The sequence below is a fragment of the Herpailurus yagouaroundi genome, unplaced genomic scaffold (assembly GCF_014898765.1).
Source record: "Herpailurus yagouaroundi ecotype Mexico unplaced genomic scaffold, PumYag 139, whole genome shotgun sequence".
Classification (NCBI taxonomy): domain Eukaryota; kingdom Metazoa; phylum Chordata; class Mammalia; order Carnivora; family Felidae; genus Herpailurus; species Herpailurus yagouaroundi.
The window spans coordinates 12,814,796-12,839,325 of NW_024412394.1; the positions used below are offsets into that span (position 1 = coordinate 12,814,796).

Below are 24,530 nucleotides of genomic sequence, written 5' to 3' on the forward strand. Positions count from 1 at the left end.
TGCTTCCCTTTGGGTTAGGACAGAGGGGACGTCCTGCTCCTGTGGAATGTCTGCACTTGCTCACTTGCACCATGGATTCCACACTCTTACCTTCTCTTAACTCCATGTTTATGCACCCTGTCATCCCACATCATCACTCCTGCCCTCCATCAGATCACCAGCAGCCTACAAACACTAGCCCAGAGTTTGATTTCGGGAAGTCCGTGACTTTATTGGGAGAAAAATATATCATTATTTTCATTGACTTCAAATTGTAATTTAGTATTTTTTTCGATGATGAATGCAGGCAAAAAAAAACCCCAATCTTATCTGTGACTCTATCATCGAAAGAAACCGTTGTTCCAACTATATTCTCTTATACTCTGTGTCTCTTTGGCATCCATTCATCACAGGGCCAATTATATTAACTATATTTCTTATTCTTGAGGCTCTGGCATTGGAGTGTCACTACTGGGTAGAGATTGTCCTCCTGGGGCTAGCCAATTCTTCCAGGGAGCAAAGGGCTCAGCCCTCCGGGAGCATACCTTTCACATGCAAAATAACCAACCTTGCGTTTATATCACCATCTACTTCCTTATCTAACCCTCACACACCAAGTCAGGATTTCCCCTGCCCGAAATCATCCAAAGGCCAGGTACCAGGCAAGTAGACCCCACCAGTATGGCCCAACGCCCGCAAGAATTATTCAAACTAGCCAGTCCTCAATTGTTTTCCCTGCCCTGCTTGCCTTTCTTGAGGAAGCCCCAACAAAGGCTCAGGCACAGGCTTTTCTCTTGCTGTTAATGTCTGCCTCCTGACTCTTTCTTCCCTGTGGCCCTGCATGGTACCCAGTGGCCACGCTCTCAGACCTGTGAGCATAATACACTTCTTCCTTCCAATCCCTCCTTCTCATTTCCTCCTATGGCGGCTCTGACTTTACAATACCACATGCAACATATACATTCTTAGAACAATTACCCATACTTTCATATCCCATCATTGTTACTGTAAGTATTTCGAAATATTATGCTTGTCACTACTTCGATATTACAACCATTTCTAGGACCACCCTGAAATGGCACGAGATCATTCCTCTGACACACTGTTGGGCCCGATCAGGCAACTGTGGGCTTGTAACCGTTAAGCCGCCTAACAGTGAAGTCTCATTTTCTTACACTGGTGATCTGGACATCTGCATTACTTTCCAGTATTCCTTATCTATAGTTATTTGTTAGTCAATATTTAGAAGCAGATGAAGGATTTCCATTGTTGGTTAAAGTTTTGTTCAAATGAGAATTCCAATTAGGAAAGTGGCCTCTGTAACACATAATAGGTACCCAGGCCACAGTGCAGAGCAGATGAGTTCAAACACATTGAATAACTGAGGTAACTGCTGATGCATGGTATTTAAGGTAACTGATCGCAAAACTGTGTCGTGCAAACGATCACGTGCGATGTTATAAATTCGCTAACAGGGTTTTTTGGGTCTTATTTGATTTGCTTTTGTTCTTCTGTGCATGACGTCTGAGTGTTATGAAGCAAAGGCAAGCACATACAGTATGTCATAGACATGGCCCTTGTGTGGTGTGTCATTAAAATTTTTATTTTGAGATAATTACGGACTAGTGCACAGTTGTAAGAAATAATACAGAGCAACCCCACGTAGCCATTACTCTGTTGTGCCTAGTGTTAACATCTTGCAAAACTACAGTATGGTAGTACATTGGTATTGTGGCCGCTCGTATTGATGAAGTCAAGGTACAGAGCGTTTCCATCATCACAAAGATGCCTCATGCTGCCCTTTTATAGTCGCTTCCATTTCCCTCTCACCCCCACCTCTTCCTTAACCCTTGGCAATTGCTAACCTGGTCTTCATTTCCATAATACTGAATTTCCAGAATGTTATACAAAGAGAATCACATAGTATAGAAATTTCTCAGACTGGCTTTTTTTTTTTACTTGGCAGAATTCATTTGAGATCCACCCAGGTTGCAGTGGGTACCAATAATTCTTTCCTTCCTTGGGGCACCTGGGTGGCTCAGTGAGTTAAGTGTCCAACTTCCACTCAGGTCATGATCTCACGGTTCCTGAGTTTGAGCTCTGCATCAGGCTCTCTGCTGTCAGCACAGAGCCCACTTTGGAACCAACCTCTGTCCTCCACCTTCTCCACCCCTCCCTCACTCTCTCTCTCCCTCTCTCAAAAATAAACATAAATATTTAAATAAAATAATTCATTCCTTTACATTTCTGAGTAGTACTCCACGGTATGGATGTACTACAGTGTTTTTTAAACATGTTGAAGGGCATTTGTGTTCTTTTCAGGTTGGGACTACTACAATTACAGTTGCCATAAACATTAACGCACAGATTTTTGTGCGAAGGTAAGTTTTCATTTCTCTAGGATAAGGGCCCAGAAGTGAAATGGCTGGGTCATATGGCAGCTGCATGCTTCATTGTTGAAAGAACTGCCAGAGTGCTTTCCAGAGTAGTTGCGTCATTTGACATTTCCACCAGCAAGATATGAGTGATCTGTATGAGTTTCAATATACGAGTTTCTCTGCATCCTTACTAGGATCTGAGGTGGTCACTATTTTTTATTTAGCCATTCTTATAGGTGTGTAGTGATAGCTCATTGTGGCTTTAATGTTTATTTGTTTATTGATTTATTTTTGAGAGAGAGAGATACTGCACACATGAACGGGGGAGGGGCAGAGAGAGAGAGGAAGACAAATCTGAAGCAGGCCCCAGGCTCTGAGCTATCAGCGTAGAGCCTGATGCCGGGCCCAAACTCCCGAACCATGGGATTATGACCCGAGCCCAAGTCAGACACTCAACCAACTGAGCCACCCAGGCGGTCCTCATTGTGGTTTTAATTTGCATATCCTTATTGTCTAATGATGTTGAACATTTTTTCATGTGTTTATTTACCATCTGCATATCCCCTTCAATAACCTGTTCCTATGTCATTTGCCATTTCTTTAGTTGACTTGTTGGGGTTTTTTCAATGCTCAGTGTCGAGAGTTCTTTATATATTCTAGATAGCAGTCCCTTGTTGGATATGTGGCTTACAAATATTTTCTCTCAGTCTACAGCCTGTCTTTTCAGTCTCCTAACAGGGTCTTTCACAAACAAAAGCTTTTAATTTGGATGAGGTCCAATTTATCAGTTTTTGTTTTTATACATTGTGTTCTCGGTGTCAAGTCTAAGAACTAGTTTTTTGGCCCCAGACATTCTCATTCTTTTCTAAAAGTCATATAGTGTTATGTTTCACATAGAAGTCTACGATCTAGTTTGAGTTAATTTTTATATAGATGGAAGACTTAGGTCAAGGTTCATTTTGTTTTGTTTTTGTTTTTGGCTTAATGGTGTCTAATTGCTTCACTGCTATTTGCTGAAAAGGCTATCTTTATTTCATTAAATTGCATTTGCAATTAAATTGGACATTTAGCGCATCTGAGTTCTCTATTTTGTTTCATCAATCTCTGTATCTATCATTGCACCCACATAATCTTGATTAATGTAGCTATGTAATGAGTCTTGAAATCGAGAAGAATGACTCTTCCCATTCTATTCTTCTTTTTAAGATTATTTTAGCTATTCTAGTTCTTTTGTTTTTCCATATAAATTCTGAAATGATCTTGTCTATATCCACACCTTACAGGAAATTTGGTAGGATTTGTATTAAACCTGTATATCAATCTAGGAAGAATTGGCATCTTTACTATGTCGACTTCTGCAATACGTGAACACAGTATGTCTCTTCATTAACGTCTTTGATTTCTCTCATCAATGTTTTGTAGTCTCCAGAATAAAGTCTTATACACATTTCATAATTTTTACACCTATTTCTCTTTTTGAGCAACTGCACTGAATTTTTAACTACCATGTGTACATGTTCATTGTTACTATGTAGCGATACAACTAATTTTTGTGTGTTGACTTTGTATCCTGTGACCTTGCTGGATTTACCGGTTAATTCCAGATTTTTTAAGTAAACAGCCACAGCATGTGCAAACAGAGACAGTTTTATTTGTTCCTTTCCCTCTGACTCTTATTTATTTTTCTTGCTTTATTGCACTCATGGAACTTCCAGTACCATGTGGAATAATAGTGGTGGCAGCAGACATCCTTGCTTTTTTTCCAATCAGAGATGGAAATTCTTTCACCATTAAGATTGCTGTTAGCTGTAAATTTTTTGTAGATATTCTTTATCGAGTTGAAGAAGGCTCCTCCTATTACTACCTTTCTGAGAGTTTTTAAAAATCATGAATGGGTGTGGGATTTTGTCAAATGCTTTTTCTGTACAAATTAATGTTAATGTGGGTTTTTTTTCTCCTCTTACCTATTAATCTGGGAGCTTGGACTAACTGATTTTCAAATATTGTACCCGTCTTAAACCCCTGGAATAGACCTCACTTGGTCATAGGTCATATAATTCACTTATACATTGCTGGATTTTATTTGCTGGTATTTTAAGGATTTTGCATCTTTATTCATAAGGAATACTGATCTGTAGCTTTCTTCTTTTGTGCTGTCTTTATCTGGTTTGGTATCAGGGTAATCCTAGCTTCATAAAATACACTGGGACATGATCCCTTCTTTTCTACTTTTTGGAGGAGATTGTATAAAATTGATGTCAACTCTTCCTTAAACATTTGGCATAATTTCCAGTAGAACAATCTGGGTCTTAAGATTTCCTTTTTGGGGAGTTTTGAAATTATGAACTCAATTTCCTAAGTAATATAGGGCTATTTAAATTATCTAATTTATACTGAATAGTTGTGGTAGTTTGCATTTTGGGGGGGAACTTGGTTCATTTCATCTAAGTTGCAAAATTTCTACGTGTAGGGTTGCTTATGGTGTTCCCTTATCATCCATTTGATGTCTGCAGTGATATGCCCCATTCTATTCCTGACATTAATAATTTGTGTCTTCTTTTTCTTGCATAAGGTCTTTCAAAGTAATTGATCTTGTCAGGGATTGGCTCTTTCTTTCACTGATTTTCTCTATTTTTTCCCTGATTTCAATTTCATTGATTTCTGTTCTTTAATATTTCCTTCCTTTTGCTTGCTTGGGGTTTATTTTGCTCTTTCATGGGGAAGGGGTTGAAAGACAAGCTTTATTCATTTCACACTTATGTGCTTTTATAATGAAAATATTTAGTGATAATAATTTCCCTCTCAGCACTTCTTTAGCCGTGCCCCCAACTTCTGACAGGTTGCATTTTGATTTTCTTTCGATTCAGCATGATTTTTTATTTCGCTCAAGAATTTCCCTTCAACTCATAGGTTATTTACAAATACGCTGTTTGTTTCCAAGTGTTCAGAGTTTCCTGTCATCTTTCTGTTACTGATTTCTAGTTTCATTCCACTGTAGTCAGAGAATACATTGTACAATTTGAATCATTTTAAATTTTGTGGGGTTTTGTGGACCCTTGTCCACAAAGTCTATCTTGTCCTATGTCTCATGGGCACTTGAAAAGAATACATAACCTGCTTTGTTAGGTAGAATGCTCTACACATATTCATTAGATCTGTTGGGTTGGTGGTCTTTTATAGTCTAGCTGATTTTCTGCCTAGCTGTTCTACCCATTGTTAAGAGAGCATTGTCGAAATGTCTAATTATAACTGGATTTGTCTGTTTCTTCTTTCAGGTCTGGTTTTTGGTTCACATAATTTACAGCTCTGTTGTTTGGTGCATACAAATTTAGAATTGCTAATTCCTTCTGACCATTTTATAATGGTCATAAATTATCTCATAATGTCTCCCTCTGTCTCTGGTAATTTTACTTGCTCTGAAGGTACTTTTTCTGCTATTAAAATAGCCACTCCTACTTTCTTTTGACTGATGCTTACATAATGTATCTTTTTCCATAGTTTTTTGTTTTTCACCTGCCTATTTCATTATACTTGAAGTGAGTTTCTAGTGTATATCATAGAGGTGGATCACTTTTAAATCCATTTTGCAAATGTCTATCTTTCAATAATTGTATTTGTACCATTTATAACTTAAATTATTGATATATTACGGTTTAAGTCTCTGCTATTTTATTTTTATTTTTCTGTTTATTCTCCCTGGGTTTTGCTTTTCTGTTTTATCTCCTTTCCTGTGTGTTATTTTAACATTGTTTAGAATTCCATTTTAACTTATTTATACTATTTTTAAGTGGACCTTTTGTGTAGAGTTTTTTAGTGATTACTCTAGGTATTACATTAGATATGTATAACTTATAGTCAGTTAGTATAGCCAATTTTTAAAGTTTTTTATTTTAATTTCAGTATAGCTAACATACAGTGTTATATTAGTTTCAGGTGTGCAATATAGTGATTCAACAATTCTATACATTACCCAATGCTCATCATGATAACTGTACTCTTTAATCCCCATCGCCAATCTCACCCATCCCTCCACCGCCTCCCCTCTGGTAACCATCAGTTTGTTCTCTCTAGTTAAGAGTCTATTTCTTGGTTTGTCGCTCTTTTTCTTTTGTTTGGTTGTTCCTTAAATTCCACATTTAAGTGAAATCACATGGTATTTGTCTTTGTCTGCCTGACTTATTTTGCTTAGCATTTTACTGTTTAGTTCCAACCATGTTGTTGCAAATGACAAGACTTCATTCTTTTTTATGGCTGAATAATATTCCACTGTATGTATATGTGTGCGTGTGTGTGTGTGTGTGTGTGTGTATCATATCATCTTTATCCATTCATCTGTTAATGGACACTTGGGCTCCCATATCTTGGCTCTTGTACATAAATACCGCAATAAATACTGGGGTGCATGTATCCGTTTGAATTAGTGTTTTTGTATGTGGAGGGTAAATACCCAGTAGTGCAATTACTGGATTATAGGGTAGCTCTATTTTTAACTTTTTGAGGAACCTTCATACTGTCTTCCACAGTGGCTGCATAGTGTAGCCATTTTATCAACTCAAGCAAATCTCTCTTTATGTCCCTTTACCCTCTCCCATTTGTAATGTAATTTTCTTAGGTAGTTCCCTTACATACAACTAGGACAATATCAAATAGTGTTATAATTGTTGCTTCAGGCACCGATAACGATTTAGAAATCTCAAGAAGAGAAGTCTGTTGCACGTACACATCTTTTGTTTACTGTGTCCTTTCTTCCTTCTTGATGTCCAAGATTCCTTCTTTCATTGGTCCTTTTCTGTTTAAAGAACTACTTCTACTCATTTGTTTAGGCTAGTCTTCTAGCAGCAGATTCTCTTAATTTTCCTTTAACTGAGGATGCCTTGATTCCTCCTTAATTCCTAAAGAATATTTGTCCTGGAGATAGGACTCTAGGCAGACAGTTCTTTTCTTTGAGCCCTTGAAAAATGGTATGCTATTCCTCCTGGCCTACATGGTCTCTGATGAAGAATCTATCATTCCAGTTTCTTTTCCTACCATAATAAGGTTCCATTTGTCTTTTGCTGCTTTTAAAAATTATCTCTGTCTTTAGTTTTCAGAAGTTTGACTTTCATTTGCTTTGCTATGGATTTCCTTGGGTTTATCCTGTTTGGGATTAGCTTGGCTTTTCAAATCTGTAGGTTTATGTCTGTTAAAACACTTGGGAAGTTTTCAGTTCTACTTTCTACAAATACTTTTTCAGCTCCACCCTCTTTCTCCTTTCTAGGACTCTGATGACATAAATATTAGGTCTTTTACAGTCCCTGAAGTTCTGCTCATTTGCTTTCAATCTTTCTTCTCTTTGTTTTTCATATCGGGTAACTTTTATTGACCTATGTTGAAGTTCACTGATTCTTTTCACTCTTCTCCATTGTGCCATTGCACTCATCCACTAAGTTATTTTTTTCTTTTTTAGTTATTGTATTTTTCAGTTCTAAAATTTCCATGTTTCCTCTTGATATGTACTATTTCTTCGCAGAGACTCTCTGTTTTTTCCTAAGACTTTGTTTTTTTTTTTTCATTTGTTTCCAGCATGCTTATAATTGCTTGTTGAAGCATTTTTATTATAGCTGTCTTAAAATCCTTGTCAGATCATTCTAATATCTGTGTCATCGGTTGATTGTCTCTTCTTATTCAACTTGAAATCCTCCTGGTTCTTGGTATGAGGAGTGATTTTCTACTAAAATCTGAACATTTTGGATATAATGTTATGACACTGCATTTTATTTAACTGTTACATTTTTCCAGGCTTCCTTTGGCATTATTCTGCTATGGGAAAGGGGATGCTACCTCATTGTTGCCAGGTAGCGGGATGGAAATTTAGGTTCATCACTCAGCATGGGGAGAGAAGAACTCCTTATTACTGCTGAGTGGGGGTGAAAGTTAAGTCTCCCTTCTAGGTTCTTCTTATATCACTCTGGCTGGGAGAAGAAGGGGTTTTTCATTACTGCTCTCACATGACACCACTGGCCTGGAGGTGTTTGAAGAGCAGCCTCTTTATTGGTGGTGCTGAATGGTGGTGAAAGTCCTGGCTCACCCTCTAAGGTTCATGGGTCACCACCTCAGTGAGTAGGAGAGGGACTGCTTGTTATTCCTCAGTGGTGGTACAGTCCATGCTCTAGGTGTGGTCTCCATTAACACTGTTGTGGGGATGGCCTCATTATTGCTGAGCAGTATGGAAAGTCAAGATCCTCCTCTAGGTCTCTTTTGCCACTACCATTGCTAGGAGGGGACGAGTTTTACTTCATTTCACCCTGGCTAGGAGTCAGGGGTAGCCTTTCCACTTGGCACTTGCTGACTGTGGTGACACCATGTTTTATTTTTTCCCTGTGGTGTTTGCCTGGAGCAGTTACAGCCTAAAAATTTTTCTGTCTTGCTAGGCTGCTCCTTTTTTGGACCTTTACCTAGAGAGAGTCGTCTTTTCTTGGGGCTTACTTTTTTGTCTGTGCCCACTGGCATCTCTAGGTTGCTGGTGTTTCTAGAGCCCAATCCAGATATATGAAGCAGAAAAAAAATCAAGGAAATTCACTACCATATTGTTCATCAGATCCTGTTCATAGGTCGCTAGCCTATCAGCCCTCCTCTCTCCACCTTGCAAAATCATCTCACGTTTGTTTTCTATATAATGTTTAATTCATATTTAGCTGTACTTAGTGGGAGGAATAGGGGAAAGTACAACTACCCCATCTTTTCAGAAGCAAACATCCCTAATTCGTTTCGTTTTATTTTTTCACTCACAGAATATCTCTGAAAGTGATACAAGAGAATGGAAACATTCTTGTTGGAAGAGAAAGTAAGCAGTTAGAGGACAGAGATGAGACGAAGACCTTTCATTGTATATATGTTCATGCCTTTAGAGTATGGACCTATTTGAAAAACACACACACATTTCTTTAAAGAAGCACACAGCCTTTCAATTCTGGTGGTGATGTCACAGCGACGTGTTTCTGAATTGTTCTACCTCTTTCTTGGAAACCACACAGAGCCACAAGGAGAAAAACATATGTGCACAAGCAACATTATTGAGCTAGACAACAAGAAGAAAATTTACTAACTACAAGAAGCATGACCCACGGCACTTGAAACCAGTAGAACTCTTCGCTCTGCTCTTAGAAGCTATCACAGCACCGTGAGAAAGACAAGGAGCATGTGCAAGGGGTTCGACAATGGAAAAGCCCAGAAACACCCACTCTGAGATAGGAGAAGGAAGTCTACAGAGTTGGAACCACTATGAGATGGGCTAGGATAAACAGCCCACGGATACTGAGGGAGGTAGCAAAAGATAACACAGAGAGTGGGCTCCCAAAAGCACTTTCTTGTAAAAGCGAAGAGTACACCTGAGAAGACAAGGGTCACCTCTTTTCCTAGCAGCCATTATTGAAGAAAGGCAGTGAGAGCTCAAGCGTGAAAGATTGTATCCTAAAAAGCAGAGGAGCCATGGGTGCACAGAGGCACTAGATTTTCACTGTAGCAAGGGAGGATAGGATAAAAGAGCTCTGTCAAGAAACCTGGAAAGCAACTGCCCCCAGCCAAAACCTCCTGCTGACAGCTGGTCCAAGACAACTTAACACCTTAAAATGCAGTTAAATGGAGGAACTTAGGCATCCGACTTCGGCTCAGGTCATGATCTCACAGTTCTTGGGTTCGAGCCCCACGTCGGGCTCTGTGCTGATAGCTCGGAGCCTGGAGCCTGCTTCGGATTCTGTCTCCCTCTCTCTCTCTCTGCCCCTCCCCTGCTCATGTTCTGTCTCTCTCTGTCTCTCAGAAATAAATGAATGGTAAAAAAAAAAATAAAAATATGGTTAAACAAAAAAGGAAAACGTCACCACTGTAAGAAAAATTCTTTAAAAAAGGGCAAAAAAGGACATCAGAACTTCCTTACAGATGAAGTAACTCACCAAAAACATTCTGCCATAGGGCACCTAAAACCTGTAATGCAAAATTATTTTTGGAGTCAAAAAAAAATTAATCTAATAATTTTGCCAACTGCGAAAGAAATAAGCAAAGAAGAAACATAAGAAGCCATGGAAGAAACAGCCAGACAATAGAGGAAAATTAGGAGATAAAGGAACTGAGGAAAGAAAGAAACGATAAAGACATTTCTAAATAAAAGATAATAATTACAAGAAGCACAAAGGAGACTATAGGAAATAGTCTAAAGACAATACAATATAGAAGTGCAAAAAATATTAAATAGAATTATGTGAAAAGAATTTTAGGGGAAATGATAGCTATAGAAGACAGGCAAAAGAGGTTGAACCTGTGCATCATGGGACGTCTTTTGCAACTCCAAATTCATTTATCCAACTACTTAACTCAGCATTTCCACTTGGATGTCAACATTCCAAACTCCTATGTATCTAAAGCTGCACTTCTGATAACATCTTCCCTTTCAGTAAGTTCTTGCAATCATGGCGATCTCACTGGACTCCCATTCCCTAGCTACTCAAACCAAACTTCTTGGAGCCATCTTGGACCCTTCACATTCTTCTACACACCACGTGCAATTAACCAGGAAATCCTGCTGCTTCCACCCTCAACATATACCCAGCCGCTTCTCAAGTTTCCACTGCTATCTCCAAACCACTTGACCTCAAGTTTGAATTACTGCAAAGAACCTTCAAATTATCCTTCTTTTATTCTTACAGTCCTGTTTTTAACAGAGCAGCCAAAGTGAGCCTTTAAGATTTAAGTCAAATCCCATCATTCCTCTGCTCAAAACACTCTCAAAAGATTTCCTACTTCACTCTAAATTATAAATGCTTTTATACTTTGAATCTGATCATTCATTCTATGGATACATTTTCACACATACAAATGGGAAACAAACTACTGTATGTCAATTATTAAGTCACTGTTGAAGGAAACTATAATTTAGGGAATACTTTGCAGCTTTTAAAACAAATGCAAAGGCTTCTGTTTTGTTGTAGGATGAGGTAGAACCAGGTGAGATAAGGATTTCACTGGCAGTTAGGAAAAGATGAACAGGTAATAAATCACTATTTAATTCCCTGGTGGCATCTGTGAATTCTTGGTATGGATTGAAGGTCAGGACTGAAATAGGCACCTTTGAAAAATCTACTGCTAACGTCACACTCAAATGTGAGATACTGAACGTGTTTTCGCTAACATTAGGAAAAACACAAGCTTGTCTAGTCTCACCACTTCTAGTCAACAATGTGTTGTAAGTCCTACTGATGGTAATAATATAGGAGAAAGAAACAAAAAGCATAAAGATCAGAAAAAAAGCAAGTACATTTATCTTTTTATAAGACATATCGTTTATGTATAAAAATCCTAAGGAATCTCCAAATTAGCTAGTAGAACTAATAGGGTGAATTTAGCAAAGTCACAGGGAATAAAGTTAACATAAAGAGAACAGATTGTATTTTTTATGTTTCAACGGGATACAACTGGAAAACAAAAATTAAAGCAATTTTATCCACGAGTGCCTCCAAATATAAAATACTTAAAATAACTAACAATCGCATCACAAAAAACTACAGAATATTTCTGAAAGAAATCATATAGCTAAAAAATGGAGAGATAGACAGTATTCATAGCTTTGAAGACTTAATATTATTATGAAGTCAATTCTCCCTAATTTCCTAATAGATTTAACAAACTTCCAATCATAATTCCAGCAGTCTTTATGATACATATTGACAAGCCAATTCTAAAACTTATAATAACATGCAAAGAATCTTGAATGCCAAGTCAATTACAGAGAAATATGGAGGGCTATCACTGCCTGGTTTAAACACTTACTATAAAACTACAGTATTTAAGACAGAGTACTAGCAACAAAGGAGTGGGCATATAAATCAATGGATTAGGATATAAAGGTTAGAAATAGATCTACATGTATATGGTCAACTAATTTTTGAGAAGCTGCAAAGGCAACCAGTGAGGAAAGGAGAGTGGAACAATTAGAACAACGAGACCATCCAGATTGGGGAAAAAAATTAACTTCACCCCTGACTCTTACCAACCCCCCCACACACAAAAGTAATAACTCAAAATGGATCATAGACCTAAATGTAAAATACAAAATCACACACCTTTTAGAAGAAAACAATAATCTTTTTGACCTTGCTTGACCTTCTGAGACAAGCCAGTGAAACGTTCCTTAAAATTTATTAAAATCATATGCCTAAGAAAGGCTACCAGAGACAAAGAAACGTTCTTTTAAGATATCATTTTTCCTATATCTGGCTCTCAATAATTATGGTATCTAGAGTGGGCTAGAATATGAGGAGGTAGGCAATCCCGAACACTCAAAGGAAAAGGTGTATATTGTTACATTTTTTTTTGCAAGGGTAACACAATAATATAAACAATTTAAATATTTATGTCACTGGACTAGGCACTTCCACTTTTAGGAATTTATTCTGAGGAAACAACTGGATAAGTGCCAACAGCACAACCACACGACACACATACAGCAATGCACCCTGAAGCACTGGTAGCAATAAAGGGGAAAAGTTGGCAGTAACTTATATCCTGTTTTTGAAAGATACACTGTATTTAAAAGCTATTTTAAGGACAAAAACGTCTCGTACAACAACATTACTAATCTTAGTATGCAGTGAAAATGGATCTCATCATCATCAAATAAGAACACCAGCTGAAAATACAGCGCAGGCTAAATTTGAAAAGACCGTTTGTAAGCAATTTTTACAGCGGCCTGGTGTTAATCTCAGTTCGGACACGCATTTACTACACGTTTTCATAAATTTAATTTAACTGTATTTCACTTCTGTGTTTCTGAATTATTGCAAGTTGTTAGCTAATGTGTATACACTTAGAACTTTTAAACTACGGTGAAGTAACTAGCATTTATAAATTATGTATCTACTTCCAAAAGGGCAGCTACGAGCTGATAAAAATCTATTCATAATCGATAAAAATCTATTTCGAAAAATCCTGCATAAGGAATAGCTGTCAACAGTTGAGTAATGATCGTCTTTATCTGTGGATCTAGGTATGTTCTCCGTATTCTAGTATTGCATTTGAGAACCCGGGAAAGAAAATAAAAAAGAAAACATTACCTCCTCCGCAAACCCCACCTGCTAAGGCCACATACCTTGATTCTTGCTTTCTCTATAAATTCTAGAGGGCCTTTCCCAAACTCAAATCCAGCTCCAATCCAAGGAATCCAGCCCCTTATGCACGGGGGTCCACGCAAATTCTTCCGCTGAAAGAATAATAAAAGAGCAAGGAAACCCAGGATTATAATCACTGTTGGGGAAATTAGTTCCATGTTTTTGTCTAGCGCCTTCCACAATCAGAGAAGGTAAAAATCCTGCCGCCGTGGCACTTGCTCATTCCCTCTTGGAAGGGTGCACCTACTGGACCTGCCAACTTGTCTGCTACAACTTCCGCAGTTTGTCTGCCTTCTAAACTGTAGCCTCTTTTCCCCGCCCCAATTTTTAGATGACTTTTGCAGCATCGCTCCCTCCTCCCACCTCCACTTGTCTTTCCTGCCCTGGCCACTCCGGACCAAACGCTGGGGCTGGACCGAACGGGCGCGGGTGAGGCGGGGTGGAGGGCGGGGCGAACTTGCGCCGTTGCCATGGAGACCGGGGCCGGCGGCGCGGAGGGAGCTTCGCTCCCGGCCAATTGGAGAATGGCGCCCAAGAGGCGCGCAGCCCGGCGGACTACATTTCCCAGAAGCCTCGTGGGCTTCGCGTTGTTGTTCTGCTCTCAGTCCGGTGGACCGCTGCAGCCGGGGCTGCTAGGAAGGCTGCAGGTTCGCGGGGCCGCCTGACTGAGCCGAGCGAGGGAAATGGTCCCCGGCCCTCCGCTCGCCGCTTGAGGACGGGCCGCCCTGGCAGAGGGGCAGGCCAGCCGCGGCGCGGGGCGCCGGCCAGAAGGGGTGCATTGTCGTCCTGTCTTGCTGCTGAATGTCGGTTCCAGAGGATGAGGAGAGGCTTTTGCCGCTCGCCCAGAGATGGCCCCGGGCGAGCAAGTTCCTTCTGTCGGGCTGCGCGGCTACCGTGGCCGAGCTAGGTACCCGGCCGCCCCCCGCCTGGGCCTCCCCCGCGAGTCGTCGAGGTGCCGCGCTGGGGGTGGGGGTGAGGGGCACGGGGGTGTTCGGCCGGCTGGGTTGCGCCCTCTCTCTTCTTGCACACCTGCCTGGCAGATGTGGCAGGGCGGGGGCAAGGCCGGCCTTGCGAGGAGGACTGGAGGTCACCAAGGTCTTTTCCTAACAATTTCGTCTCCCTCAGAGGTGTGCCATTGTGCCTGAGTGTCTACTCTTGGAAGCTTCATGAGCGGTCATTCCTCTGTAGGAATCCTTATCCCTTCCGCGAGGATGACCTTCTAATAAAAACACAATCCACTTTTCATCCTTACTGAGATCATCTGATTCATATTCTTACATAGCTTCACTAGATCATTGTCTTTTGGGTCCAAGTTGTGGAACCAACTTGTGGGACTTACGTTATTAACCTGTCACTTACGGATCGTCTACTCAACATCCGTCAGTTGTCCTCCTTGAGCTTAGCTCATCTATACTGTGTTTACCTTGCAGGATTCTGAGAAGTCAAATGCTAAGTCCAAAGCGGGGCACTTATTAATTGCAACATTATCAGAATAGCTACAATACTAGACTGCGGTAATAGAGCTTAAAAGACTCAACCCTGACCTTACAGGCGGGTGGGGACACATGCAGAGACAGACAGTTCCATTGTGCTAGTTATTAATAATGAAGATATCAAGCACCATAAGAGCGTAGAAGATGGACAGTTACATATGCATAAGCAAGTCAGAGAAAACTCGAGACCACCTGGAGAGAATTCGGATGCCCTTGCATGAGCAGGTGGCGTTCTTTCCAAGGATTTTTGTAAGCGGAGTGCCTATGTGTTCCCTTTGAAGCCTTCTCTGTGCATTTTAATACCCTTTCATTTTCTTGCCTGTTGCGGGGGGAGGGGGGAACAACAGCTTTGATGTGTTACCATTAAGCAATGGTAGTTTGTCCTCTTGTGAAATGAGTGTTTGTATTATTTTGTATTTCCTGCAGAGCCAGCACCGTCTGTTGTTTTGCCTTTTATGCTCCTCCACTCTTGCCCTTTGGACCCTCTATGTTTTCTTCATTCTTTTCTAAAGCTGATGGGAAATTTTTGTTATTCATTGCTTTTACTGAGACACACTTCATCGGCTTTTTAAAACGTGCAAAATCAGATTGCTGAATTAGGTATTTGCACTTCGTTTGTTTGCCGGTTTGTTTCTTAACTTGATAGTTTCCCCCTGTGACCAATGGCTTTGGCACAGAACCCTTTTGTTAAAAATTTGTGGAGAATGGTGTGGGGGCTGGGCATGAGAGGTGGGGAAATCAGAGTATGAGATGGTTTGAGTACAAAACAATTTAGGATCGGAACCTGAAGCGTTATTTAAGTAACCAGCAAGTAAACGAAAATTATTTTGAGAGGCACGTGGTATAGACGTGCCTATATCATAAGACTTTTCGGGGCTCATATGTTAAGAAAGCATGGCTTAAATTGTCTTCATGCAAACGACATCTGTTTTAGGGGAACTATCAGCAAGATATTTTTTCCAAAGACCAGTGGTAAGATTTAATATTCCCTTCCCCCCTACTGTCTTCTCTTAGAAAAAGCGTAACTATGGTTTTGTGTCAGGCGGTGGTCATTGAAAAGACTCATGTAATGTCAATAATGTGCATGAGCTTCTCTGAGTCTGGTTAAGTTATTCAAGACATTATGCCTATAAAGTTATGAGCTTGATCTTCCTAATGTGGGCCAGTTAGCTTCATCGTTTCAAGGTAAAATGTCTAGCTTGAATTCAAAATATAATTATTAGAAAAATTGTTTTCAAGTACAGTGGGTACTTGTGAGGAGGCCATACATAAAACTTAGTGCTGGAAAAACGATTCGGTATGTGCCTTATTCGAAAGTATATTGAGCATGCTGCCCTTGTATAAAGAGACAACATTATAAACTCTGTATTACATCTTCCATATCTCAAACTTGGGGTCAGTGAGCATCACCCATGAAATTATAGAATTCAGCTCACCCGCATTTATTAGGAACCTGTCATAAGTAGTACAGTATTCTAAAAGTCACATTGTGTCCTAATCATGGTTGCAGTCAAGGGGACATCACAGACTATGAATATTTGAAGTTATTCCTATGGGAAAGCAAAAATTAAGGACTGATGTATATTTTAGGCTGAAATTTCTGAGTAAAAAAAGCCCAAATCCTGTCACTTACCCCCCACCCCCGGTGATCTGGGGGGTAATCTGGGACAATGATTCTTAAATTTGGGAGTGCATAAGAATCAGCTGATTTCTAAACCCCCATCAACCTACTGAGAATCCATAAGCATGGGGCTGGGAAATAAATACTTTTTCACAATTTCCCCAGCTGATTCTGATGTACTCTAAAATTTGAGAACCGCCCATCTTGTAGTGACTAAAATATTAGACCTATGACTTTAGAATTTTAGAATTTTTGTTGGTTTCTCTGAATGTTGCGGGTTTCCCCCTCATTTTGTTTTTCTTTGTTAGCAACCTTTCCCCTCGATCTCACAAAAACTCGACTCCAAATGCAAGGAGAAGCGGCTCTTGCTCGGTTGGGAGACAGTGCAAGAGAGTCGGCTCCCTATAGGGGCATGGTGCGCACAGCCCTAGGCATTGTTCAAGAAGAAGGCTTCCTAAAGCTTTGGCAAGGAGTGACACCTGCCATTTACAGACACGTAGGTATTTATCTTGATTCCATCTGGTAAGTTTGTTATGAGTGCTGTGTTTGTGTCCTCTGCTTTTGTGTTTAGCCGTGTCCAAAAACCAGTAGCTTTTTTCCTATTAATGTGATAAATGAATACATATTCTCTTAAGAAGAAAATTGACTACCAATTTAAGGCAATTAAGGAACAATCACCTTAAATTTTTAGAAATGCACATACAAGTATTTAGGGATGAACTGTCATGATGTCTGTAATGGACTTTAAGAAAAAAAATGAGTCATAAATATGGAGAACAAACTGAGGGTTACGGGAGGGGTTGTGGGAGGGGGGAATGGGCTAAATGGGTAAGGGGCACTAAGGAATCTACTCCTGAAATCATTGTTGCACTAGATGCTAACGAATTTGGATATAAATTTTAAAAAATAAAAAATAAAATTTAAAAAAAGAAGGAAAAAAATGAGTCAAATATGGCAAAAATGTTAGCAATTGATCAATCTCAAGGATATAGAGGGAGTTATTTTCTCTACTTCTTCTACATGTTTGAGATGTTTTTAATGTTTATTTATTTTTGAGAGAGAGAGAGCATGAAGAGGAGAGGGGCAGAGAGAGGGAGACACAGAATCTGAAGCAGGCTTCAGGCTCTGAGTTGTCAGCACAGAGCCCATGGTAGGGCTCGAACCGCGAGATCATGACCTGAGCCGAAGTCAGACACTTAACTGACCGAGCTACCCAGGCACCCCACATTTGAAGATTTTTAAGAAAAGAAATGAATAATCGATACATTTCTCTACTTTGGAAACTTTAAAACACAAAATTTAAATTTTTCGTGTTCTTTGCAAATTAAAACTTATTTGACTTAAATGCCAAATCTCGCCAGTCTCTGTCCCGTATGTTACAGACTAGGTAACTCTGAAAGAAAACAAGGATGACTAATCCTATTCTGGCAGTGGAGTAATTGCAGTGCAGCTGATTTTTGCCTCAGTTTCCAAGGCTACCTAACTACCTGTGTGGGCCTTCAGTCATTCTTCAAGGAAAATAGTTGTAACTATGTCATAGCCAGTGAAGATGCTTTTCTGCCCTGCTTCTAAAGTGGCACTCACAAACATAATAGTTGTTGGGTTTTCAGCTTGTGGACGGGAGAACGTAAAACATGGTTTCAAAGGAGGTAGGACAGACATGGCATTGTACTCCTCTACATTCATAATATTTCCTCAAATATGTAGGGACCTTTGACCAGAAAAGTGTCCAGACTTAATATTCACCAGCTTATTATTTTTAAAGTTTCAGTTCTTCAGATGAGTAAGTTAAGAGTGTATTCTTCAAGAGCTATCCAGAAGTATGTACGGAGACTGTTGGTGTTTTGGTGCTTCGTATATTTTTGCATACATTAAAACCCTTGATCAGACTTCCTGAAATATCACGAAAAGTGCTCTCTGTGAATACCATGTACTGATTTTAATGATTTTTATTTTCCATTCTTTTTTTTTTTTAATTTTCTCCTTTGCTTCCCATGATTGTTCTGATTTCTTTTCATTTGTATTTTGTGGATCATCATATATGGCTTTCCAGTTAAGGTTCATGTCATATGTTTGATACTTGACTGAAAAGTTACCTTAATATAATAAGTCATCTGATGAAGTTATGCATGTTTGTTCAAGGAAAATCCCTGCTGTATACCAAGCTCTGTCCTTGAGAGGGCACACAGAGTAATGCAAACACACAAAGCCTGCCCTGAAAAGCTCACGGTCTGATGGAAAGATAAGCAACGAAGCCAAGTTAATCTCCAATTAATGTGATAAAAGTCCTATTAGACGTATGCCTGGGTAGTTCTGGGAGAACAGAGGAGAAGCATGGCAGGTGCAATGGCAGTCTAGAACAGAGCACTTTTTAGACAACATGTTCTTTGAATTGAATCTTGGAGGACTAGGAGGAGTTAGCAAAGCAGAGAAGGGAGAATCCATTCAAGAAAGATCAGCCAGCCTGTGAGAAGGCCTGAGGCTTGATGCATGCCACATTTAGAGCAACATCAAGAAAAACCCACGTGTTTGAAGCATAGGGCGCATGAGGGAAAGACACAGCTAAAGAGATCCACTAGCTCAGGTCAAAATGTCCTCTTGTCTTATTAAACATGTAGCCGAATTCACGTTTTAAATGATCTGTTTTACACAGTGTACTCTGGAGGGCGCATGGTCACTTATGAACATCTCCGTGAAGTTGTGTTTGGCAAAAGTGAAGATAAGCATTATCCTCTTTGGTAAGTTTTGTTTTGAAAATAGGATGTGCTCTTGCCCCCGAGGCTTTCATGTTTACCCATCAGATACACATAAAATTGTACATTTATGCCACAACTGCCTTGTCATAGGCTTAAAATAAAGAATAATTACGATGTAAATTCAAGTAATTGAGCGTTTACTGCATACAGCATAAAACAAACATGTACATATGTATATTAAGGTTTTATATATATTATTTAATATTTTAATGTTAAAAGAACTCTTACAGAGCACCTCCTTTATGCCTCTTTCTACTGAGAAAAGAGCTTTCGAGTCAGACAGAGAGAGGCTCAAAAATTCCTGCTCTACTAGTATATATGTAAGCTGATTAAATTACTTGATCGTTTTTATCTTCAGTTTTCTTAGCTGTAGAACTAATACCTACCATCAGGCTTTTGTGTTTGTACGATTAGATGAGATAATGTATGTAAGTGCATATCACTTAGAGTGTTTATAACAGAAACAGAAATAGGTTATTATAAATAAATTAAATATAAATAAATTAAAAACATAAAAACACAAAGAAAAATAGGGAAAGGATATCAACAGGCAAAATTCACAAAGGGAAAACTATGTGTTTGTTAAACATGTAAAGTGTTCAACCTCACCAGTAATCAAAGCAATTAATCAAAATTATCTTTTATCCATTACATTAAGCTATTAATGGGAATATAAGTTATTAGAGAGCTTTTTTTTTTGAGAATAAAATTTCTGTTAAAATGTTTAAATGTGTAATCCTTTGACCCAGCAACTCTTCCTTTATGATATAATCACATTCAGAAATACTTGTACCAATGCATAAACACACACACACACAAAGATATCGACTGTAGCAGTGTTGATAATAGTATTTTTTTCTCTTTTTAATTAGATATATTTTTAAATTTTAAATTCAAGTTAGTTAACATATAGTGTAGCGTTGATTGCAGGAGTAGAATTTAGTGACTCATCGTTTACATATAGCACCCAGTGCTCATTCCAAGAAGTGCCCTCCTTAATGCCCATCACCCATTTAGTAATTTTTTTAAAAAAGTAAATATCGGGGCACCCAGGTGGCTCAGTTGGTTAGACGACCAACTTCGGCTCAGGTCTTGATCTCGCAGTTTCTGAGTTCAAGCCCCGTGTTAGGCTCTGTGCTGACAGCTCAGAATCTGGAGCCTACTTCAGATTCTTTTCTTCCCCTCTCTCTACCCCTCCCCTGCTACGCTCTGTGTCTCTCTGTCTCTCAGTAATAATAAATAAATGTTAAAAAAAATCTAAAAAAAATAAAATAATAAAAAAAGTAAATATCAATTGGGTAGTGGGTAAATTTTGATATATTTATTCAGAAAAGCATAATGCAGAGCTTTGAAAGACTGAGGTAAGTTTTATATGACTAACCAATAATGATGTCTGTAATAATATCTTTCCTGGCCTAAAAAAAAAGTCGAAGTCACAACTGTAAGGAAAGGGCAATAAGCAGAATTTCACCTTCCAGATGAAATCTGTTGGCTCTGTTTTTTAAAAAGTGTAATGTACTAAGTTACACTAATTGCTTTCCCAGAACTAGTGATAGAATAGATTAATAGTCCTTGCATTTTGTAATCCAACCCCCAGCAGAGAAAGATGTAGATAAGGGGTTCAAAGGAAGTATTTCACCATGAAGTCACCTCTCAGGGTGGATGGGTTTGATGTCCTTTGACCCAGTCCGAACAATTAATTCAGTCAGTAAGTATTTATTGAATGATCATGGCATGCCAGTTCTGTATTTAATACTGAGGCTATCGTAATGAAAAAGATACAGTCCCTGCCATCACTGAGCACACAGTAATAGAGACAGATGCCTAAAGAATTACAATTATGTCACAATTACCAAGGAGGCCATGGTTATGAGATTCTCGCAGAGAAAGACAATTATGGTGTACCATGTTCATGATCGTGAGAACCAGGCACTCTGGTAGGCCACTGGTGGCACTGGAGATTGATAGAAAGTCTATGGAAGATAATTCGGCAGGGCCTATCAAACGTCCTGTAAATCTTCAAATTTTTTAAACATTACACCGTTTAAATAAATTGTGGTGTGTCCATAAAGTGGGATGCTATGAAACAATCTTTTTAAACGAGGCAGCTCTGTATGAATTGATAACCTTTGAGATACAGTATTAGGAAAAATATATCTTAAAAGATATTATTAGGGAAAAATCAAAGTGTGAAACAGCATACAGCCTGGCATTCTACATTTATGCCTTTAAATAGGAGTATTTATACATACATGTTTGTGTGTGCACTGTCAGTTGTAACTTAGTGCTTAAGACTCTGTGGTCCAGGGGCTCCTGGGTGGCTCAGTCGGTTAAGTGTCCTACTTCAGCTCAGGTCATGATCTCACAGTTCATGGATTCAAGCCCCACATCAGGCTCTGTGCTGACAGCTCAGAGCCTGGAGCCGCTTTGGATTCTGTGTCCCCCGCCCCCCTCTTGTCCCTTCCCTGCTTGCACTCTGTGTCTGTCTGTCTGTCTCTCTCTCTCTCTCAAAAATAAATAAACATAAAAAAAAAAAAAAAAAAGACTGGGTGGTCTGCACTCGGACTTCCTGGCATTATATCTTGGCTGTTCCACTCACTTATATATAATATATAATATAATAACTTATATTCCCATTAATAGCTTAATGTAATGGCTAAAAGATAATTTTAATTAATTTCTTTGATTACTAGTTGTGTGATTTGAGTTATCATTTAACTGCTTTTATGTCTCAGTTTCCTTATCTGTGAAGAGAACGTAACAGCTGTACTAATATCATAGGTTTGAGATAAGAATGAAATGATGTTTTTAAAAATACTTAGAACAGTGCCTGACATAATAAGCATTCAGTGAATGCATTACTGTTATGTCCAGGACACCCTAAGAAACTAGCAATTGTGATTATTTCAGAGGAGGGGAACTGGTGATAGGGACCCTTTTTACTCTGTACCCATTTGTACCTCTTCTAATATTGTTTTAGAGTAAAAGGAAAGAAAATACCCCCTGTCTCCTAAGAAAAGGTAAAGCATGTTTAAGTGCAGTAGTCTAGACATGATCGCTATTGGCTTTGGGAGGTGAGGAGAAGAAAGTTCTAGGGACAGAGAGAGCTTCTTCAAAGAGAGGAAAGTTTTCAAACCCCTTTTACTTTGCAACTACTAAAATAGTAGTTTACAAAATTTGACCAGCTTCTGTCTGTTAGACTGATTACATCTGCACTCTTTTTATTTCCCTGTGGTCAGAATTAAGCAACAATTAAATGGTCAGTTCACATATTTATGTCTTTGAAGCAACTGCCCTTCCTTTGAATTTCAGGCTATGGAAGGCCCCTGAAACCAGATTTGAATTTCAACTCCTTCTAGTCCTTTAACCCTCCCTTCAGTAAACAGACAAACCATCTGCCTTCCCCTGTGATTTGTTTGGGTCTATCCTTTTCTGCACTTTGTCTGAAGTCCCCTATGCGGGGGCTGTACCAGCTTGGTGCTGTTCACTACAAAATTTGTGAAATTCATAGAAACTATTAAAAATGTATCTCCTTTCATAATTAGGAAGTCAGTGATTGGAGGTATGATGGCTGGTGTTGTTGGCCAATTTTTAGCCAACCCAACTGATCTAGTGAAGGTTCAGATGCAAATGGAAGGAAAAAGGAAACTTGAAGGGAAGCCTTTGCGGTAAGTTCTCCAATTAACTGATACCTTTCCTCTCCCCCATCATACTTTGAACACTTACCTAATGATTTATGCATTTTTGCAATCCACTGTGCAGTAGAGACCTTAATTCTGACTTCTTCAGCTTGGAAGATACCTTCATTAAGAGGAGAGCTAACATGGATCATTGCTTTGCATGTTAAGGTGCACGTGTTCTCTACCAGACAAATTCTATGCGTGCATAGCTCTTAGCTGCTTTTCCCAGCCAAGTCAGCTAGACTTGTCTCCTGCTACAGCTTTTGATATAGCGTCTGATCACTAAAATTTGCCCTAGTGTGAATCCCAGCTTTGCCATTATGGGTTAGTGCTGTGGAGGTCACTTAGCACTCCTCGTCTCTGTTTTTTCATCTTTGAAAAGGTTAATCTCAGAAGGTTTGCATGACAGATGGCCTGGCTCAGCCATGTCTAAAAGCTAGGTGTCATTCCCTTTCTCCCTGAAAGAAGGGAAATAGCAAGACTGACCTTGCAAGTTCTTTCCACTTCCCTAATTCTGTTCCGTCTCTTTTCCCCAAGTTGAAGGAAGGTTTTCATTTTGACTTTGTGATATAAAATTCTCCTATGGCATTACTCTACATTATTGAAGTCTGCCTTTCTTCAAAGGTTTTATGTTAAATAATTGATGGAAACACCACTTGGACTGTTTCCCTGGAAGAAGGGCAAAACCTTAGAGATTGATAGACCTCTCTCAGAAAAGAGGAAAAGTGCAGGATGCCTTGGACTGAGTACAAAGAGGTCTGCTCCTCTGAACACTGCAGGTCTGTGACTGGGCCAGAGGGGAAGGAGGCTTTGGCAGCCCCTTCGAGAGCCCACCACTGACCACTGCTCTCCATTCAGCCCCTCCTCCAGCTGGCTCCATGAAAAATGAGGTTGGGCTTGGCAGTCCACATCCCCCTTGAGCCCTGCAAACAGAGAGAGGACACCCACCACAGAGGACAAAAGGGTACCACTCTGACTTAACCGAGCAGTTTACAGAATCCCAGGGCCCATTTGATTGTCTTGTAACCACTTTGAGTTAATTACTAAGTAGCAGGGCACAGCTATGTTGCCATGGTTGGATATATGGAGAGAATTATTGGGATCCAGAAAAATCTGACTTTTTAACTAATCTCCTCAATTTTTCCCCCTTGTCTCCACTGTTAGAAATTTTTGGTTTGATGTAGTAGTGAAACATTTCATGTACAGAACATCAACCTTGGGGTCACACATCCTGGGATTCATATCCAGCCTTTGCCACCTTTTAGCTCCAACCCTAGTCAAGTTCCTTAACCTCTCTGAGCCTCAGTTTCCTCAGATGGAAATTGAAATATTAATACATATTTCATAGAGTTTTCAGGAATAAAATGTATCTTATGTATATAAAAAGTCTTGTGCTTAGTAAGTGCACAACAGATTTTAGCTACAAGGGCCATCATTTGTGAGTATCACTTCCCATGTAGCATAAGAGCCATTATGCATGCCCAGTAA

General features: G+C 39.4%; 2 protein-coding genes across 4 annotated transcripts in view; one reads left to right on the plus strand and one right to left on the minus strand.

Annotated features, from left to right (window-relative positions):
* Positions 1 to 13,880, minus strand: part of CYP39A1 (cytochrome P450 family 39 subfamily A member 1) — a 94,255-nt gene extending 80,375 nt beyond the window's left edge. The window contains exon 1 of one of the 2 annotated variants that reach the window (XM_040473687.1): positions 13,474 to 13,876. In XM_040473687.1, coding sequence (XP_040329621.1) covers positions 13,474 to 13,650 — 177 coding nt within the window. In that variant the 5' untranslated portion in view covers positions 13,651 to 13,876. Of the gene's footprint in view, positions 1 to 13,473 lie in introns of both variants that reach the window. The other variant, XM_040473686.1, reaches the window with a different exon arrangement.
* A 192-nt stretch (positions 13,881 to 14,072) lies between these two features.
* The window catches only part of LOC121029541 (mitochondrial uncoupling protein 4), a 56,443-nt gene continuing 45,985 nt past the window's right edge, over positions 14,073 to 24,530 (plus strand). Inside the window, exons 1-4 of one of the 2 annotated variants that reach the window (XM_040473690.1) lie at positions 14,073 to 14,399; positions 16,915 to 17,106; positions 19,260 to 19,344; positions 22,908 to 23,030. In XM_040473690.1, the coding sequence (XP_040329624.1) occupies positions 14,294 to 14,399; positions 16,915 to 17,106; positions 19,260 to 19,344; positions 22,908 to 23,030 (506 nt within the window). In that variant the 5' untranslated portion in view covers positions 14,073 to 14,293. The remainder of the gene's footprint in view (positions 14,400 to 16,914; positions 17,107 to 19,259; positions 19,345 to 22,907; positions 23,031 to 24,530) is intronic. The other variant, XM_040473691.1, reaches the window with a different exon arrangement.